Below are 22,574 nucleotides of genomic sequence, written 5' to 3'. Positions count from 1 at the left end.
TGGATTCATTCCTTTATTAGTCCCTGTCAAACTCTGAGGCAGCGTGGTGGAGGAAGGTGGCACAAATAGAGACATGTACATTTAATGGTCTCATGAAACAGACATTCAGCAGTCTGAGGAAAAATACTGTAGTTAAGGGTAAGTGATGCAGGAAATTGCGAGAGGACGAGGGTAATGTGTAAACATGCAGAAACACAAAAATAAAAATGTATAAAGAGAAATGAGCTGCAGATCTGAGCAAGACTGACCTAGATTTGCACTGTGCTTGGTGCACAACAAATACACTGCAGCAGGAGTATCATATGTGATTTAAGTGGGAGAAGCACCTAGCACCTACAATTCAATTGAAAGGTCCTCAATAATAAATAAACGGAGAATTCAAGAGTTATTCTTCACTTGGACAAAGAGTAAAGTCACTCTCATCATATAAGCACCTAACAGAAGTGGCACTTTTAAAATAATGTTATGTCAAATATCAAAAATGTTAATTCAGAAAGCCTCGAAAAAAAGACATTTGCCTGAATTTGGCCTGTTAAAGCTTTCTAAAGCAATATGACCAGTAACACCCCAGGAACCGTGCCGCATGATGATGAGCCTCCGTATGGAGCCGGTGTTTTACAAACCATTACACAAACTTTAAATGTTTATAGCATGAACTCTAAACCTTAATACAAACATGTCATAGATGTGTCAAGAGTCAGATTATAGGGGGGGAAAAACTAATTTGAAGAAGTATTTTTTTTATGCAAATAGGCATTTTTTTTAACCTTGGCTAAGCATCCACAGTCATCCTAACAGCTGTGTGAGGTTACATTTAGCAGAGCAGTGCTTTGAGCTAATACCTAAACTAACATGGCAACAGCCCAGGAAGGTATTCTTCAATCCTACAAAAACCCGAGTGCTCCTCATCGGTCCTTCACACTGAGAAAGCCGTCGCTCCTTACATTGAACTAAACTCCATATCTGCCTTTAGACTCAGTGCTGCTGTTGCTTTTTGTATCATCTTTGTGACTACCTGCCTACAGTTTGGTTGTTAGTTTTGTACAAAGAAAATGATTTTAGAGAGTGGGCTGTGGAAGTTTACCGCATGGTTTCTATTACAACATCACTTAAAACAGCAGTGTGTCTTTTCATCCTGGAATTCAGGAGAAAAAGTGTTTTCATCAACTAAAGATTGATTATTACATTAAAAAGAATAACACACAGGTCTTCCCTGTGAGGCCGTTTTTACAGTTAACAACAGATATAAACTACATCGGTCCCAGACAATATCTGACCTGAAAGACGTCTTGGACTAATAATGATTACAATCTGTGATGTAATCCAATAAGTTTTTCCAAAATAAAATGAATGCATAAAAAAAGGTCAACCTAAAGTTCTAGGTCTCTTTGAACAGAAAATCCACAACACATGCATCGGAGTTCATACATGTGTGATCGTGTGAAACTTACAGAGACTGAAGTGACTGAAGGTTTTTCAGGGCTGCACTGGGCACAGTCTTCAGCTGATTATTCTGGAGCATCCTGAGTGTAAAATGGCAAAATGTTTATTTCAAGTTCATAAACTTTGTTGTACTGTCAATAAAAACGTTCCTAATGTACAGCTTTAATCAACACTCAATGTATGTATGTGTGTGATGTTTTAGTCAATCTACCCTGGCTATACTTTTTCTCTTTAGCACAGGTTTCATGGATTTTTCTTGATTCTTTCTGTCACACAGAGAGATACGTGTCCCACAAACTTCTGCTAAGCTGGTAGGGACATTTAAAACAATGAATTGATACAAAGAAATAATGGCCGCAGACAAGGACTTTAGCGTCTGTACATGGGGCGTCGGTCCTATGTAGTAAAGATATTTAACTGAAGTGGAAAATATATGAAATAATGAGGTGGAGCTTGTCTATTTGGTTTGTGTGTTCAGTAGATTGTTTTTTTTGTCACTTCATTGACACTTGATTTCATGATTTTTATTTTGTTAGAGGCACGTAAAAGCTGTGTATGATTACACAGAATGTATGTTAAATAAAAAAATAACCTAAATCTGATGAAAATAAAGTGTGTGCGATGTGCATTTAGTCAATATACTTCAATTTGTTTTGTAGCAAGTCAAATGTGACTGTATCACTTAATTTTCAGTCCTTGAACAAACACCACACCTGTAGATCAACTGGACTTTGTCATTTTGACCCAGTTCAGAATCGACTAGGGAGCACTCAGTATGCTGGTCAATGTGTTGTCATCTAGGGTGTGATTTGGTTGTTTATTGTGCAGTACTCATTTTAAACAGTGAACATTTTCTGGTCTGGTTTTTCATAGCTGCTGATAGATACCACTTAGGAAGGGATGGAAAAATGCATTTAGTCTTTTTTGATTGAATTTGAGTAGCAAATGAATGACAGCACCACAATGTTACCACTAACTGCAATATTTACTTTCTCCCCCAGTGTGTGGAACAATTCACACTGACACAGCCATGAGTGTGTGTCTGTATGTGTTGATGTTGGTGGCAGGGAGGGTATATACTTACAGGACTTTGAGCTGATGCAGTCCAGACAGGGCTTCAGGGTGGATGAATGACAGGTCATTCCCCGCAAGTCGTCTATGGCAAGAGAAAAGTCACACATGTATTTAGGAAATTTCCCAGATGTTTGAAAGTTGAGGGACACATTCTCTGCATTTAAAGAACAGACTGTTACACGAGACTATATTTAATTTCTGATAGAGGAATGCACAGTGTTGAGAACTTCTTCACACCCAGTGCCTTGGTAGATTAGATTCCAGGATTGGGGCTGAACATGGGGTCGGGGGTGTCAAAGACATGTGTCTGTGCCATGGCCTGTTGTCACTTTGTCTGACACCCACAAGAGATTAGAGCTGTTCCTGGATATCCCCTCCTTACGCCGCTTTCTCAGCCACCCAACCAAGTAAAGTGAAAGACTAATTCACCCCTCTAAAGCTGATATAAGCAGTATAGCCTTGTAACATTAATGTAACATTTATCACCAGAGAGCTACATCAGTCCCTCTATAGCTTATTTAAGGCTCAGGGGTCACCTCCCTTTCCTGTTGGGAACAGGAAGTGGAGGAATTAGGGGTGTAAATAAGCATGGGACATGATGACTGCAACACAGCGCGAGTATGCTATCTGGCCTGAGAGATTAGCGACAGATTTATCACTCTGCAACTTGAGTCATGCAATGCAGAGTTCCCTGCAACAAGAGCTGTTGGGTGTGAGCCTGGGAATGGAGGTTGACTGTGTTCAATCTTCATGTAGACTCAAAACTGCTCTTTCATTAGTATATTAGAAATTCCAATAAATAAAGGAGGTGGTCGATTATGCAAAACTGTACGGTGAGAGGTATAAAGTACTGCGAGCACAATTACTGAGTAATCTGTTGCTTAAGTACACAGTCTGCTGATGGTATGCAAACAGTGGCCTGTTGGCAAAATCTAGCACGCCATCAAAAATATTTACACCCCCCCCTTCTTTGACAGTATAAGTTTCCCCTTCACAGTTTGTATGATAATGGTGTTGTTGTTGTTGTTTTAAATCTACTGTTGATAAGGATGAAAAAAAAAAGGCTTATTAAACACCTCTGAAACATGACACAAATCTTTAACCCACCATGCAGATTATAAGAATCAATTCACTGTTTGTTAAAATGTAATAGTAACAGTTTCTCACTGGAATGGGAAGTTTACATTTTAAATGTACATTTTACATCAATTTAAAAAAGCCCGGTGGTCAAAAACAAAGCTTACAATAACATGTTACTCTGTAGTTTTTGAATAAACAAAGAAAGAATGCAAATTAAAATGCAATCATATTAAATGTGCAACTTCAAAAGCAGGCCCACTTTATTTAAAAAAAATAGCCAATCACAGGGCCTTTTTACTGTTTGATTTGTTGTGGTTAACTGTAGGAACACTCTTTATAACAAGGCTGTTAATTCAGGTTGACTTGGCTTTGAGACAAACCCAATAAATAACTTCAGGAGCTCATCAATGTGAAAAAAGTGCCTCTATTGCGCCACAATTTGTCAGCAAGATATCTTGTGACTTTAATTCCTAATCCGGAATCCTTAATGACAGTCATAACAACCCGAGAAACTGTCACACGCATACAGACGCCTACTAATTAAAAATGGCACGAATCATGTCTATAGCTGTTGAGTCATACTTTCCGACAGATAGTGACCAATAAGGCTTATTCAAGACTGAACCCTTAAGGAACTCACACAACTCACAACCTGCAGACACTGTCAAGCTGCTAAAATCAGATTATCACATGGTTTGACGAATCATTCAGATATTCTTCAGGTATCATGACATAGAGAGAGTTTCTCCTCCTCCACCCTTTAGCCAATTCAGTACATGTCCTCCCCAGGCTTTAACTATGTAAGAAGAATGTGTTAAATCTCATTGAGAAAAGGCTAAATCCTCTTCTTGTGCAACACCACTCCCACAGGTCTACCTTTGTCAACAACACATTCACAGAGAGCCCCGCAGCATACTCTGACAACAGTTAATGGCTGAAGAAATTATTTGCGAAGTTCCTTGAGGAAAAAAACTCAAATTTTGCCAAAATTGTTTGCTTTTCTATTTAGGAAAAGAAAGGCAAAACCAAAACAAGCAACTCTCCCACATAACATGCTTCCATAATTATTTATTTCAGTAACCTGGCAGGTATAGGTAGCTGTCATAAGCAGGGGACTTCAATTCTTTAATTCATATTTGCGATAGATGCGATAAATACAGCTGTGAATTGGGAGGGATACAGCTATACTTAGGCTTGGGTAGCCGTGAAAAGATTAACAACCAAGCTTAATTTTCAAACAAGTAGTTTTTTGATTAAAAATAAATATGCAGATATGAGTCTGTGTTCATACAAACATTTGGGAGGAACTTAACAACGAATCTCAAAGAGCACTTGAACAGGAAGCATCCTGACCAAGTAGGAAGCTACAAAACAATAAAATTGATGCTATTGAGAAAACATATCTTACATTCTGCAGTTTAACACAGTTTATTGCGCTCTAGGTTTGAATGCTGGCACAGCTGATTCCATCTCGCCCTGTAACCCCTGTTACTACCTCTGAAGACAGTACAGATGTAGGATCACTTTTTCATTCATATTGAAGATGAAACATCACAGGGACATCACTATTTTGCCTTGAAACGGCAGTCTAAATTAGGGCTTTTATAAAAACTGAATGTAGCACAATAATCAGGAGGCAGTGGGTTCACTACCAAAATTGAAAAAGGGGCCAGGACCTGCTTTAATTTATGAAGTTACTGTTAAATTATTCTTATCAAGGGTACAGTGTAAGGCATTTCACATCAATAGATGTTCATTATTATCATTAGTTTTATCAAAATGTATAAATTTAAAATAAAATAAATAAAGTATTAACAAAATGTAAAATATAGACAACAGACTCACCCAGCAGTCAATACCACAACTAACTGTAGAACTAAAGAGTGACTACGGTCACAGCTTATCATCAGAAATAAAAACAAACTGCTAAGAAGACAGAAAGGACCTGTCATCACTTCTGCTGAGCTTTTGGCAGGAGAGAAAAGTGAGCAGAGGAGATTGCGTGACTATGAAGGAGGGAATATTCCTCCCTCGTCTTTACTCCTGTCCTGCATGAAGATGGCCTGCTCTCTTGTCTCTTCCTGATCTCTTCTTCTGTCAACTCTTCCTCTCCCTGTCTTTGCCCTCAGGGCCCACGCTCTGGTTCACTGACAACGCTGCAGCCCTACAGCAAAAAAGTCATCCACCAAAGTCCACTGAAGACAAGCCTGCAGATTTGTTCCCAGAAAAAAAGGTTAAACAAACACACATATGAACTATGAGTATATGTCAATCAAAGCACCTTCTGTCAAAAAACTGACACCCCAACGACAGTCCATCCATTATGAAGATTTAAGATCTTGCAGCTAGACTGGGTGGGTGTCTCAGCCTTGTTGCCATAGAAACTATTGTTTTGCCCTCTTCCTTCCTGCCTTGCATTCCTCCACACAATGTGATGAAAAGTAAATTGCCTTTTTTGACAAAGCAGATTGGAGTGGTGTAGGGAAAAGAAGGGGGTGAAGATGCGGCTAGCTGAAAGATGTACGAGAGCCGGGAAAAAAAATGCATGCAAAGGCTAAGTGGAGCTCAAAACGCTGGAGTGTGTTCACTCACTGGTCATTTTGTTTTCTCAGGGCTGCATGTTACCTGATATAAGGTAGACAGATTTTATCTTTGACTCCCCAGCAGTGCTGAGCCAGACAGCAGAGTATTTAAAGAGAGAAGAAATAACAAACACCCACTAAGATTAGATGTACACCACTCAACAAAAGCCCCAGAGCAGAGATGTGCTGTTGCCACCCTGATAATCCCTTAAAAGCAAAAATCCTCACAGGATGTCACATGACTGTAGCTTCAATACAAGTTGTCTCACCTCACCTTTTTAATTTAGCTTTACTGCACCTTTTATAACTGCCCTAGTTCAATTCATGAACGGTGAGTGATTTGTGACCTCATGTAATGCAGAGCTTATCTTCTTCAACTAAGGAGAAGGGCCTGTTGTGTGCACCTATGCTGTGTGTTTTGCAGTACAAACTTAAACAACCAGGTGCATATCATGAAGCCCGGCCCTCATGTCAACATTGCACAGAGTAAATACATCATTAACGAGAAGAAAAAAGTTGGGCATGTACTCACAGTTCCTCCAGATAGTGGAAGTTCTTGAAGACATATGCTGGAAGCTCAGTGATGTTGTTCATGCTCAGGTCACTGTGAAAAAGAAAACATTCAGCTTAGTTGGGGGCAGACTGTTTCATGTGCAATGTTTATTAGACTGATCAAATTATATTAGTTTGATTCATTTTAATAAATTAATTCACAGCCTATAAAGACTTACATGTTTTAGCTGTTTCTAACAACAGATCACGTGTACACTTTGAAACAAGGCCTTTTTGACCAACTACACTACTCAATAGCAAAAAAAAACAAGCTTTCAAGATAATAATACTTATTTTATTCTTCATACACAAACAATTATGTAGTTGTAACACCCATCATATATTCCACTGTGCCTGCGTAAGTATAAGCTCAACAAAAAAAAAGCCTTGGAAAAAGCCCTCTTCTTTAGCCCCAGGGATCTTCATTTTTCAAACCAACTACAAGAAAAGATAGGCAAGTAGCAGCATGACAAATATGCACACAGGACTTGATCTGCTTCCCCACAAAAGCTAATATGAGTTAATGTGTTTACGTCTTCATCATGCTAATCAAAAAATAACACGCTGATATGGTTATGCCAACTACTGAAAGTGTTTTAACACTTCATGCTTGAGGAAAACATGAAATGTTTTCAACTGACTCTACAAAAAATAAGGGACTGTCACAGTAAGAGGGGACAAAGAGTACTGAATAGACCTTAACAACTCTGATCTCTAATCAAGATAAGGAATCTACTAAGATGCTTCAAAGAAAAGCCCAGTAGATGCTAAAATCAAGATTGAAAAAACATCCGGGATTCACAAATGAAGCGACCCCCTGTCGCCCCCTCTCCGTTTTCACTCTCCAAATGGCCATCTTGAATTTCACTGCCAGATCTCTGTCGGACCTTGTGTGTGGGCCCCTGAATCCTACAAGGATCATATTGCCCTTCCTCTGCAGTCCCAAATACACACACAGACACTCATACAAACACACAGATGCACAGAGGCCTTAAAAGGGCCCTGACAGAACCCTCATCATCCCTGAGACCTGCGTCCCATCTCCACTTACCTGGTTATCCAATTACCATATACACTGTGCAACTACAACAGAACTTCCATCAACACCCACCCACTCCCGATCATTCTCTCATAGCCAGACAACATCTCTGCTGGTGTTCAGCAGATCTGCCACCACAGGTGGTCAGATGGATACATCCCTAACCACATTTTGACTCAATCTTATGCAGACTGTTGACTGGTCTGAACCACATGCAGGTTTTGGGAGTATGGGAGGCCTGCGTGACTATATCACACTTCCTCCCTCCCTCTGTGTCTGGCTGCTTTACTCATCAAGGTCCTGTCGTGTCCTTGCTAAGACAGATTGAAGGAGACACTAAAAATGCAGCTGTGATAAACGGTGACAAGCCTAACTGCTTCTACAAGCAGGTATCAGTAAATTTCTATCCCATGTGTTATTTGGCTTCATTTTAGCAGAGAGGAAGCAAAGAATCTGAGACAAGTAGCAGGCTTCTTCAAGAAAAGGAAAAGGTGGTTAAGTAAATAGTTTTCAAATTTAACCAAAAGGTTATAATATTAAATCTTTTGCTGTAAAACAGTTCTGTTGTTATTGAAAATTGGATGAAATTATAAATGGACTCTACTTCCATTCTAGTCGTCTGACCACTCAAAGCGCTTTTACACTACATGTTGCATTCACCCATTCACACTACATTCACACACTTATGTGAGACGATGCCCATAAGTAATAACTAATCTATTACATTTCACACACTGATGTTAATGCCACAGTGTGCAGTTCAGTGTCTTTCCCAAGGACACTTCGACCTGTAGACTGTAAGAGCTGTGATCAAACAAAAACAAAGTCAGTTCCATGTCACATCAACATAGGACAAATTCCAAATGTCACACAGGCCCTTTTAATAACAACCTGCTGCACAATGTAAATAAGTACATGAACAATGACATCATAACGAACTATGGTTTGTTAAATAAAAAAATAATGACATTTAATAAAATGTTCCTTAAAATAAATGTAATAAAATGTTCCTTTCCTTCATGTGAAATTAATATACAGCTGTATATTTTTGTCATGCAGGGGTTTGAGTTTTGCTCGGAGAGGGAGAGAGATGGAGTAGAGGGAAGAGGGACAGACAGAGGAAAGGGAAGAGAAGAAAAACAGGCAAACTATCGGCTGTACAGAGGAAACGTATAAGGTTATTGTCACGCAACATCAACTATATTGGTCAAATCAAGCGGAGTTGACACTCACCCTTTAAAATCCCACATGCCAAATATCCTCCATTTAAGCGATATATCAAAGCACAATGCCAAGAGGAAACTGGACACAGCTACTGTATCAAGTCATCTCACACCATGTTGAAAACTAAAGCCATCCATCATTTCAGATGTATAAATCATTTTGACTGAGTGAAAGATAGATTGCCAGATGTATTTTTAACTGGAGGCTTAAAAAAATCACATCCATTACTATTCAATTTAGTGCTATTAAAAATTAGAAATTACTCTTGACAAAAACTTGCATTTTTAGTTATTTTCTGAACATTCGGCTGATTATAGAAGCTGTTCTTTGGTTTGGTGTTCACCTCATGTAGTTAAACTGACACTGAAGCATACAGGACATGTTGCCTTCAATGCCTATTGACACCAGTCAGTGGTCTGTTTTTTTCTTATAATATTCAGAGGAATTTCAGGCTTGTCAGCAGTTAAATATAAAATATTACTAGACAACACTTTGAATTTACAATGTTGTAAAGCTCTTATAAAAGAGTTGGCGGGGCATACAGTGCACACACACTCCATGAAATAACCATGCAATCCATAACACACGGCTCTTAATGAAAAATGTAGACGGCAACTATATGCACCTTTAATTAATAACGTTATTTGAATTGAGGTCAATTAATTCACTGGTAACATTTAAATCTGAAAAATATTACAAACTTTATTTCAAGTAGAACGGATGTGTTGTAATAATTTACACATGAGAAAACATATAATAAGAGAAATATCCATTACACATTCAATTTAATTGTGGTAACAGAAAAAAAGCTAATTCATGTAAACTATTTGACATACAAAGACTATATGACACAATTTGGCGAGCACAACAAGTCTGATGATCTCTCTGTCCATATGATGGATTAATTGGTTTCCTCTGTAAAATGTGAGGGAAAAAAAAATATATATATATATATGTACACAACATATATTTGTTTTAGCCCATTTCTTCATTTATCTATAATGAAAAAGAAAAGACTAAAACAAGTTTTGCTTTTATTTTATCAATCCAGTTTAACAAAAGCCAACTGGTTTTCCCGTTGAGGATGATTAAAGTAACCTGAATTTCGGGTTAAAATGCAAGTTGTAAAATTGTCTTTAAAAGTGCACTGTACCCTGAAAAGTGCTGTTTCAGGGTACAGCAAAAGTACCGATGAGGCAGAGTAAGTTCAGCAAAATACATGGAGCCACCTAGCCACTCTGTAGGAAGTAAACGAGGGGGGAGGATGGGAACTACAAGGAGCCCAAGGGGAGCATCAGAGTTAAAGTTAAAGAGAAAATCTTGATTTTCATTTTTGAAAATCTTGATTTTCCACAAACCTGATTTAATGATAAAATGTATATATCGCCCAGCCCTACTGCCACTATGATGGTTCCTTTGTCCCCCCCCAAAAAACTATCCATGTCTACTACTCACAAATGCAGCACTGTAACTTTAGAGATTTATGTTTAACCAAGAAGTTTTGGAAGTAGACCAGTGGTTGTCTATCAGTGGCACCATGCTACGTTAGTCAAGCAAATTAAGAACTGTAAGTGTCCTAAGTGTGCCTACATCGTTGAGTTGTTGAGAATGACTGTGGAAACACTCTTTAAATGTAATTTATTATGGCGTCACCTCAATGTATTAATCAGTAGACAAAAAAAAGACTGGAGGTTGAGTCCTTTTACCAACAGCATTCAGCCAGCCACTGCTGATTTAGATTGTGCCCAAGTAAAATATTATGCTACACAATGTTAATCACTAGAGAAGTACATTATTATTTTCAATTGATTTTGGTATTGATATGCAGACTAACTAGTGGTACCAAAACAACTGTGGTCACCAATTCTTGATGTGCTCTAATTACCTGCAAAGAACATTTGCCATGTTTCAGACTTTCCTCCAAACATCGCACCATCATTTGTAAAAATTGAATTCTCCTAAGCTGCCATTAACCCATCTTAATTGATCTATCTTCAGAGTCCCTGCAGGTATTACTGTCTTAGCTTTTCGGAAATGAAATGAATATTAAGCAAACCAATTCTACTTAACACAGAAAATACTTTTCAAAATATTTACATCAATGCATTGCATTTCAATCATGAATAGTATTTAATATTTGAATATACGCAGTCAGGTCTAATTTGTTAATAAAGTTGATCTTCGTACTACAAGTGTTGCTGGAGCATTTTGACCTCAGTATACGCAGTTTGAAAATTTGTGATAGGGGGATGGGAATAGTGGAATAAGTGGAGGATGGGATAAAGGAGGGACAGAAAGCGTTAATATTCAACCATCCACAAGTCATCCTGTTTGGGCCCAAGAACCACTGACTGGCTCCTTTCACCTCTGCTGACCAAGAACAAAAGTATCATTCAGTTAAAAATGGATTGAGGGCACCAATGGTGAAACCGGCAAGCTCCACCAGCAGAGTGCAAGACCCCTGACGCCACCCCTCCTTCTTCCCTAAGTCTCAACCTTGTTCACGCTATGAAAGAACCAACACAACTGATATGTAGGCTGTAAAAACTCCTTCTTGCCCCCTTAAAATGCACAAGAGTTCACGCATAAACTATATTAAACACCTACGCAAGGCTCAGTGGCAGGTAAACTACATACCCTCTGAAGGAGTGTTTGCTTTGTTACTGGCTGAGGGGCCTCATTTTTTTCCTCATCTGTTTTTCTGTGACAGGGCTGTTTCCACTACTGATGCCAAAACTCAAGCCCCTGTGGGCTGTAGGTAAGAGACCACTCCAATGTTGTCATTTGATTTACTGCAAAATGTGTGGTCTTCCAGTAAAATAAGTTATTTCTTACATAAATCAAGAGTGGATAGATAACAATAGACAAACAATTGTAGTGAGATTCTCCTGACCTTTGGGCACCACTAAACCAAGAAACACTCCCTTAAATATGCCTTTTCCTGGAGCACTGGTTTACCTCAGTCTGTAAAGCAGGCGCCCCTATACAGAGGCCATAGTCCTCAATGCGTCGGTCGCAGGTTTGACTGCAGGCCTTGACACTTGGATACTTGTCTACCCCACTCTCACTTCCCCACATTTCCAGTCTCTCTTAGGCTGTGCTATCAATTAAGTTAGAAATAATCTTATTGTCTCTTTCCACAATTTCTCAGTTTGGGATCAATAAAGTAATTCTATTCTATTCTATTCTATTCTATTAAAATAAAAATCTGCCCTTTTCTGCTACTAACTGTGTAAATATGCCTGTTATAATCTTTAAATTTTCATACCTACCTGTTGGTAATGATTAGACCTAATTTCTTTCTGTGTCTCTATCTTGGTATACTGATTTTAGAGACATGATTACCCGCAAACAGAATTGTACAAGTGCGGTACAAATACAGCAATAACAAAACACTAATATGTGACATTTTTCCTTCACACATCAGCAGTCTATTGTGTATGCATTAGTCCTGAGAAGAGGGAGCCCTTGCAGCTGCAATATGTCTCACTAATCCATCATGATCCCTAACCCCAGTGCTCCACATACAAAAGACGGAGGGAGTGGGAGAGGACAACTTAAGTTCAAGAGACCAGGAGAACAAATGAGAGCAGGACAGAGAGAGGGACAAGCAACCTTTCACATACTTTTAAGAGTTTGAAGAGAATACATTAGGGCAGTTTAGTGTTTAAAGGCTGTCACAGTGCATTTAGATAACTATGTGCAGAGCAGGCAGCGAGACAAGTAGATAGCACAATCTGGAGAACAACATTTTTTCAATTTTTGCATTAAATAGGAAAACAGAGTGACAGTACGATAATATGGTATTACTTTCTGAAAACACTACTTCATGTTGTGATTGAGGTGAGAGACAGCCTGTAATGGATTTCAGTATGTTTTACCCACATTTGAAAAGGTATACTTAGAGTTTCAGCTGTGAGCAATCTGCCTAGTGTGACATGTCTTGACAGCTTGGCATATGAATCTACTTCCTCTGTTTACCTTACCCAACACTTTCTTAACAATAGGGATTTCAAGAGGCACCCAGATTGGTTCCTGTACAAGTAGGCTTTGGCCACAACTCTTGCAATTTCTAAAGTGGCAACACAACACAAATGTTTCCAAAAAAACAACACCATTGATTTACACTTTTAGCAAAGTGACAGATACAGATTATTTAAGTGCTGTGAAAACTCACAGTTATTTCTGATTTTCCTTTTCTAAAAGGTGCACTGTTATACCAAAGCTCACTATTAATTGCTGTTTTCAATGCTGTTGCAGAGGTGGTTACTTAAGTTTATGATTAACTTGGAGGTTGTGAAACAAACCGAGGAGTTTCTTCATAGGGCAATCATCAACTGTAAATGAACCAATGTGTAAAGATCTAACCTTACTTGGTGCCCTCACCTAAAGCAGTAACACTCTCAACGAGACTTGTAATGAAAACAGGATAATACACTTTATAGCTTGAAGAGGTCATATTATGCCCTTTTTGGGGTTTGTATATTTAATCTATGTACCTACTAAAGTATGTTCACAATAGCTAAAGTTTGAAAAAAGAAAAAAGTGTCTGTTTTCATGTACTGCCGCTCCATGCACCGGCTCGCTTCTGACTCTCTCTCTAAGGCTATGAAGTGCCCACGTTCAGAGTCCCCACGTGTGCCAAGTCTGATCTGATTGGTCGGCCTGTCGGCTTTGCCATAATTGGTCAGTCGCTCAGCACGGTTCTCGGAAATGTCACGCCCCTTTTACCATATTGGGAATGCAGCCACTTTGGCTCCGAAGGGAGCAAAAACATTAGCACCTTAGCACTACTGTGCTACCGCAGGCTACGGCATATCGTGGGCGTGCTACAGAAGTTAATGGGCGTGCAACATGAGCTGTTGGGCTTGCCACAACGAGCCAATGGGCTAGGATCAGTGATATCACACTGACAAGACGTCACACTGGCAAATTTTTTTCGAGGGGGGCTTGAACCGAGCGTTACATGCAGCTAACAGGAGGACATAGGAGAAGCTGCGTTTCCGCAGACTTTGAATTTTTGCACATAGATGTGCCTAAACATGCACAGGACACTTGGAAAACACACTAAAGAGCATATAATCCCGAATTTCCCCTCTGGGGATCAATAAAGTATTATCCTATCCTATATAAAACCAGAAAAAGCATAATATGACCCCTTTAACTCCTAGTTATGCTGTATTAAGCGTACATCACTGGGAACAAAGCACTGCTGGCTACAACCCATGGAGCGTACCTTAATTAAATCAGGCACAATTTGTGACCTCAGCAGCACTGTGGACATAACTTTGTTTGCAGTAACGTTGAACTTGATACTCAACTCTAAGAGGGAAATCAAAGGTATTTTTGTGATAAAAGAAACAAGTTCTGTTTGCCCATTTAAAAAATGTCATGTTATCAGGGGCTACACATTTGTTTTGGATCTAGTAATCACACTGAATGCACTTCGGCTAAGGAAGCAGCTTGTGCAGGAAACACATGGGATGGGGATGGGGGGGATTGATTCACTTAAGTATCAGGATATTTTATTTGCATATTTTAAAATGAGTTTTTTTTGTTTTCCTGTGATCGATAATCTGTGACTTCATATCTTACAAAAAAACAGCAAGCATGACCCAAGATCAGCCAAAAGAGAAAAAAGAAAAGAGAAACTCATTGCATTTCAGACAACAAGTACATTGTCTACAATGTACTTGTTGTCTGAAATGCAATGAGTCTGAAAGGTTAAAGCTAGAACTCTGTGTCCCTCTAACTGAACCGGCTAATGAAGATTTCTTAATTGGTAAATAAGCCATCTCTTGTTCCATCCTAACTGAAAGAAGATAACCAGTGGCGAGATGTTGTTGCAATGTCTGTATGGATTCAGTTTCATACTAACTGTCTCACCTCTGTGAGCTAATAATATTAACATTTAGTTTTTTAAGACCCCTAGTATTTTTTCAGCAGCAAGTCGGAGTGGGTTAATGTGAGAACGCAGCAGGATATTATCTGGAGAATTCACCTAGGGCCAGCTGGAGAGGGTGGTGACGTATATAACCTGTGACTGGAGTCAGTGCGTAGACTGTATGCATGCGACCGCTACGATCTACACATGTAATTAAATTGCTGCATTATGTTTTCTGTTCGCCAGTGTGTTCTTCTCCACGCCACACTGTTGATATTTTGATTCCGTCAAACTACACGTAGCATAATGATACAGGCAATTATTCTCATTATAGCTTTGTATAGTGGACTCTGTGGCCTTGTCCACTACTTCCACGTCTCCTGCTGTGAGGTGCATATGTGAACAGCCAGGTCGGGAGAATATCGGGAGCAGTCCTCCTGAAATGATCTAGATATTTTCAGGAGTGCATGAGAAAAACGGCTTTAGATTTACAATACAAATCCAATTGGCACCCAAGAATTGTGTTCAAATTTAATTGGGTTAAAGCCGTATCAACTCAGTCCTAAAAGGGCTAAGATTAAGGAATATCAAATTTTAATATACTTACAGTCTAAATGAGGTAACAGATTTGATAATTATTCTCATTTAATATAAATCTCCAGTTTAAATTTGATATAAGATATTCATTACTTCCATCACAAACTAAGTCTAAGATGAAAAACTAAAATTTTCTATCCGAGAAGGCAACAGAATCAAAATCCCAAACTACCACTTAACCATCACCCACGGCAAAGAGCTTAATCTGCATATGTGACAAACTGAAAGCTATTACCAAAGTAGTTATAATGGTTAATCCGATTGATTTAGGATGATCACTACAAAAAAGAAAGTGCTAACGTAATCATACAATCATACTATTTCAAATTGAGTAAAACCCCTGAGTTGTTCTAATGTTGTTCCAGGTAGAATTGCAATTATCGTTCAACTAGTTGTCAACAATTATCGACTCAATCAACAACTACACTGATGATCAATAAATCAGTGAGTCATTTTTTTTTTTTAAACAGAAAAAAAGTCCAGATTTTTTGGCTATTTGTAACAACTCTATAACACTAAACTGAATATTTTTGTGTTGGCAACAAATCAAGAAATTTGTGAATATCATCTTGAGCTTGATTGACTGATTGACATTATCGGTTTCATCATTTTCTGACACAATTAATTGAGTAAACCAGGGAAATTAATGATAGTTCATAGCCTTAACCCTAGTTTGGGGGAAATGTTTAACTCTTGTTGGTGATAAGTTGTTGTCAAGCTGTTGCTGAAGATCCTTGACAGCAAAAAAAAAGTAAGACTTACTGACCATGGGATTCTCCATTAGGACTACATCTTCACTTGGACATCTGTCTTGAATAAGTAATTGGTAGAAAGTTTGCCCTTATAATAGTGTATCTAATATTCCCTCTAGATGTAAACACAGCAATGCCCCCAAACTAAGGCCTTTGCAGGGACCCATTTGAGAATAAATAAGCATGCCTGGTTGTATTTCGGTATGGATGTTACTTACAGATAGTAGGTGAAAGCACTGAGCCCGGTTGGGACGCTGGTCAGTCCTCTCCCGGAGCAGTCTGCACCCCCATCTTCATCGCAGCTGCATGAGGGTACACACACCGTCGACTGCCCTTGACCGGTGGCACCAGGGCGAAGGAAACACCACAAACACATCCAAAACAAGTCCACACGCATTTTCCTTCTCTTCGGTTCAGGTGAAAGAGATAAAAACGAGCCGGTGGGGGTTGCGGTGGGGGGGGGCCTTGTTTTGCGGTTGAACCTATTCCGGACGTCGACTTCTCATGTGGTCGGTTGAGGCATGAAGAGATTGCGCCTTACCGTCGCTTTTCGTAATAACAATTTAATGTTCATTCACGCAGCGGACACCAAAAAATATCAATGCTAACGCACGGCTAATGTCAAAACACTAACATTATCTTCCAAGACGAGCGGATAACCTCACCGTGAAACATTTCTCAACCCTCCTCTGTGTCGTATTAGTCCATGAAAATAAAGTAGCAGGTCTGGCGGCGACAGGAGAAGTAGCCTACCTTGCGGTTTTTTGCGTTTTCGGTGTCCCATTAAATAACCACGTACACAAAAACGGTGCCTGTGTGTTAATGCGTCGCTTACCGACTGATACCGAGGCGGCTAAGTCTTGAGTTAGAAGTACGCTCTGGTTTGTTTCCTACAACAGGATATCACCCTCAGTTTTCAGCCATTCCTCACGTTCCCCTCCTCTCTCTGCTCCTGACATCAACAGCATGCTGCTTGTAGCTCGGCAGGCACCCTACCGGACAACCTGCGGCACTGGGCCCGGCCTGTGCACAACACTTACAAACCTGCACCACAACGTCAGAGAGAGCCAACTTCTGCCACTCACCACAGAGTGACTTACAAAAAACCAATCAGGTAAAAGTGTTCACACAAGTATGGAGGACCAGCATGGATAATCATTATCTAACTCCATATAAAATAACTAATTGCTATGTTGGAGTTTAGCTGAGTGAAGTGGGTTTTAAGTTCAAATCTGACACATATGTAGACTAGGCCAGAGGGTTCCCAAACTTTTAAAATAAGGGTGCAAGAGTCTGGGGAACCCCACTGCCCCATGTAAGGTATATATTGTAGTGCCACGCAAGTGCACAAGAATACATTCAATTGTCTCTATCACTTAATAAAGACACTCAGGTAAATCATGCCTCTATCTTTCTTTGGGGAAAAATCATTTTTATTCGTTTTTTAGAAGGTATCTCATGACCCCCCTCTTGGTGTTTCGCGGTGGTGTAAATATTGCTATTGGAAATCCATGAATCCTTTACCCTTTATAGTCTCTTATGAACGCAACTTAATAGGCCTTTTTTTTTTTTACTAGGGCATTGTCCTCAATAACTATGACATGAGGTTAAATGTTCATGAACCTGGTGCTTTTAGGGTATGGTATTCCAGCCCTGTTCATACAGGTTCACATACACTTTAATCTACTTTCAATTACATTTGTCAGAGCATGAAATATTCATCTTCTTGGGTAAAGTCACAATAGAAAATGTGATTAGTTGTTGTGAGTGCTGAATTGGGAATTATTAGCATGTTGTAAGCAGCACTTTAGTATAGAATGTGAAATATTTAATAAAAGTACTTAAGCAGTTTTGGTAACACAATATCTAAAGAGTCTAAATGTGTTGGGTGATGAAAGAAGATTATAGGATGTCATTACTGCTATGTCTGTCTCCTCTATGGGCCTACAATATGGTCTTTTTTCAGTTTTTGTAAGTAAAAGGCAACACAAACACATAATTCAAAACATCAAGAAAACTAAAAAGGACAGGTTAGGGTTGGTATGTATGTGTTATGAAGTTTTAAAAAAGTGGAAATACCTAAGTGCAGTACAAGTCCTTTTACAGTACCTCTGACTGTATCATTCGACTGTTTACTCATCTGATATGGTGGATTATAGTTTGAGTGGATATTGAAAAAGAAGATTCTGAATATACAGAGTTCTGTGGAGATACATCTAGTATGAATGTAGATTCCCTACATGCTGTATGAAAAATAAAAGAATAAAATACTACTTGTGAATAGTTGTAAAGCACATTTCACATTAGCGTCATTTAACAATAACTTATTTCTAATATTCACAATTAAAACGTGTTTTTGTTATGACTATGAGAAAAGTTCACAGAATTTGTTTCACCTTTAGAAAGGCGATTAAGGTAAAGGGTAAACTAGATTGAGGAATGCAAAGAATAACAAAACACTTTCTGCCACGAGAGGACTCTGTATTGTTGTTTTTAGGGTTACACATTACCTCCTCGTCTGTTTAACCCACAATTGGCAGGAAGAGCTGAATAAATTGACAGCCACAGTCAAAGACCAGCAGTGTGGTGCGGTGTAATCTGTTCACATGTGTTTAGAGTTCAGTGTTTGTCTTCTTTAATCAGGGGTCAACTCACCATAAGCTTGCTGTAAACAAGTAATCAGGTAGCCAATAGCAGTGCAAGCTAGTGCATTTTTACTACTTTGTGAGTCAGGCAATTTTGAAATATTCTGTATGTCCATGTACAACTTTCCATCTATAGTATGACAGTCACAGAGACTATTTGTACTCGTCAAAGTAGCATAAAGATGACTTAATCAGACAACTAGGCTAATCACTGTCTATGCCGACATTACGCATAGTGATCATATTAAATCATACCCTTGAATCTACGCTACTGTGATTGGCTGAATGGGAAGGAGACATCTGATTGGCTACAGACAATTCCCTGTTAAAATAATGCATTTGTGAATCAAACCACGGCAGGTGAGTCTCAAAAATCACACACACAAATGAGTGAGGTTGACACATGACAAACAGTTTGTAAATGCAGATTGAACAGTTCATATTTAATGTAACAAGATCCAAATGTGTTTTTGATGCAAACTGAATATACTTTTAAATATGCAGTATGTGTATATCATATACTTGTGGATTTCTCTAAAACAATAAATATTTGTGTGAATCAGAAATACGTTTGTAAACCTTATTCTTTTATTTGTAGATTCTTTTTTACACATACAATGATAAATATTTGTGTGTGCATTGAAAAATATTTTTGTGGATAGAGTCCTTTATATATAAATCGCAAAATTCATTTGTGAATCCTTCTGTGTGCATTCATGAATATTGAGACTGATCTAACTCCATAGGGTCCGTCCTGGAGCGAGTAAATCCTTACTGAGCCCATTGTTAAAATGTTTAGCTTTTTTAGCCTGGAGTTAAAAAAAAGAAACAAGCTTTAATGACTCATCTTCCAACTCATCATATAATGGATATCATTTTTTAAATTAAACAAATAAAAGACTAAAGTTATGCATAGTTAAGGTCATTACAGATGGGCAAGCTGTCTAATCAATCTTTAAATCATTTTTTGGGGGAGGTGAAATATGTAGCTAGTAACTAATTTGAAAGTATAGCATATTGTTGTCGGCGCTGACTTACATTCATAGCTTTTTTGATTCTATAATTATAACTTAAGTTTTATAACCCTCGTCTTCTACTTTTTGTATAATGCTACCTCAGTATTACTAGGCGCCATATTACACTATAGCATATTGAAAAGTTCTTAACTGTAACTTTAAAGGTCACATATTATATTAGTTTTTAACAAGTTAAAATAATTCTCAGAGGTACCCAAAACATGTCTTCAAAGTTTCTTGCTTAAGATCCACTCTGATCCTGTATATTATCTTGCATTTGAACCTCTTTATTTCAGCCCTGCTCAGAACAGGCTGTTTCTGTGTCTGTAGCTTTAAATGAGAGTTAGCTGTGTCTGACCACGCCCTTCCCTGTAAGGGGATGGGCCTCGGGCTTTCTTGCACCATGCCCAGTTGTTTACAGTGGAAAAGCAGACACTGATGGCAGAACAAACATCTAGCTGTGAAAGTGTCACCAACTGGGGGAGGGGGTGACTGCCCTTTGTGATGTCATGAAGGGAAAATCTCCAAACGGCCTCTTTCAGCACACATTGTATGAAAAGTGGAGCAGGCAAAAGACGGAGAGGATGGACTTTTCTCTTTACTGGGGGGTTTGATGACAGGACACATATTAGTGTTAGAAAACCATGGTGACTTGTATTTTGCATAATGTGTGACCTTTAACTGGCAAGCAAATTATAGCAAACTCACATGTTTGCAGATACTTTTGTAAAGATTTCATCATGTTTGATGGTTCTTCTCACTGCCTGCCTTAATAGTGTGTACCAGATAGCCAGCTAGTCAGGAAGACTTTATTCTGCATGCTGCTTTTATTGTTCATTCCCATACTATGCTTCATGCACACCTCCAAACATGCTCACTCATTTTCCTGCTTATCTCATCAGCCTCAGATGACGTCATCAGCCAACACCTCCACGACGGGTGGATAGATCTTGCTGCCGCTCAGGGCAGACATCGTCGATCACCCTATCTCTCTGCAGAGGTCAAGCGCTAACAATTCTCTGACAATAATTAAATATCACAAATAAATATTTAATAATAAAATACATATAAATCAAGAAAAATAAACCAAAAGTGGCTCATTGAAAATAACTTTACTGTATTTAATTGTGAGCGAACAATGCGTTTTGCCTGTAGATTCCTCAGGTTAGCCAAGCACCCAAATATAAATCGATCTTTAGGTGGCTTGTGTTAAAATTGACGAGGCTCATATTTTCAACATTTTTGGCTCTACAGCAGCGTGTGAGCAGCATGATGAGCACTGTGAAGGCTCCAGTCTTTTAACATGCATGCGAACAGTAATTATTAAGTCCTGTGACCGACACTCACTGCAGGCAAGCAGGCACTGTGAATCTGCAGTAAGTGCTAAATGCAAGGGTTAAGAAACTACACTGTTAGCAGAGAAACAAAATGTGTTATACGTCAACAAAAAACTGCTTTTCTTAACACACCATGAAAAAAAATCCCTTGCCTACAGCACCTGACACTCATAGCATCTCCACCCTTCAAGTTATGAGATAACCAATGGTGCATGGGGGAAAGGTTAGTCAACCAGGCAAGGCACAAGGTGCACAGGGTGTGGTGACTATGTTTGGTATTCCAGTAGCCAGAGGCAGACGGTGCAGACGGTGCACCTGCAGCACATGTGGAAACTGGGATGGGATTACAGGCCGTGCATTATCAGCGGGGGTTGTTTACAACACTTCATCAATCACTCAAATGAGCCCTGCTCATTCACCTTAGAAGTACTGTTTGCAATATTCCATACACATTTCCATACACAGTGGCTTATCCCAACCAATGCATGTGATGAAAAATTTGTGAAAACACAAAAAGATAAGTAAATGAAATCAGCATGTACTTAATTAGTAAAAAAAACACTGAGATGTAGAGCATGTTTTACTGACACACACAGCTCCTTTAAAATCCTGGTGCCAGCTGTCCTAACTGCTGTACTACGGATTCAGGGCAGTTCTGCATGTTTTGGGGACTACCTTTCTAACTAACAACATAAACTGAAGACCCTGGAGCAATTTAAATGCTTGTTTTTTAATGAAAATTATTCAAAGTTTATTATCCCCCCCTAAAGATGTAAGCAAGACTAAAAACACCTTAGACCCACAAAGATGAAGTTTATTTCAATGTCTCGTTGAACAGTGGTAAGATGAAAAAGAAGTGAGTGAGTGGTGAAATAGCATGTCATTACTTTGACCGACATTTGGCCTCACCAAATAAGATGAATTATAGTTTGTAAATTAAGTATAAATATTGGTCTAGACTGATTTCATACATAACCTAACCTATAACAGACAAGTTTAGTGGAAACTTTCCTCTTTATTTAAATGACTCCCCTATCACTGATAGAGTCAATCCCGGTCTGTACAATTCTGTGTGTCTGTTTGCATGGATAGAAACACGCACTGAGGGGCAGTGTCTCTTGAAACCTATCTCTACACTAGTAATAACCCCCTGGATGTTTTATAAATATATGTTTAGTTGTCTATAATTGATCAATTTAGTATCAACAATTTGTGGTATTTTCCTGGATTCCTAAAGTGTTATGTATTTTAGAGGATACACAAACAAACACAAAGTTGAGCGCTTATCCTTTCATTCAATTTCAATTCAAATTCAAATAACTTTATTTATCCGTTAGGAACTTCATTTG

General features: G+C 38.7%; 1 protein-coding gene across 1 annotated transcript in view; it reads right to left on the bottom strand.

The window, feature by feature from the left end:
• Positions 1-17,193, bottom strand: part of lgr4 (leucine-rich repeat containing G protein-coupled receptor 4) — a 29,281-nt gene extending 12,088 nt beyond the window's left edge. The window contains exons 1-4 of the mRNA XM_061036856.1: positions 16,446-17,193; positions 6,712-6,783; positions 2,528-2,599; positions 1,452-1,523 (exon numbers count right to left, since the gene is read on the bottom strand). Of these exons, the coding sequence (XP_060892839.1) occupies positions 1,452-1,523; positions 2,528-2,599; positions 6,712-6,783; positions 16,446-16,624 (395 nt within the window). The 5' untranslated portion in view covers positions 16,625-17,193. The remainder of the gene's footprint in view (positions 1-1,451; positions 1,524-2,527; positions 2,600-6,711; positions 6,784-16,445) is intronic.
• Between the last annotated feature and the right edge of the window lie 5,381 nt (positions 17,194-22,574).

Source organism: Labrus mixtus, chromosome 1 (assembly GCF_963584025.1).
Source record: "Labrus mixtus chromosome 1, fLabMix1.1, whole genome shotgun sequence".
NCBI lineage: Eukaryota > Metazoa > Chordata > Actinopteri > Labriformes > Labridae > Labrus > Labrus mixtus.
The sequence above is the reverse complement of the archived record's forward strand: the minus strand, read 5'-3'. Positions and strand labels throughout refer to the sequence as shown.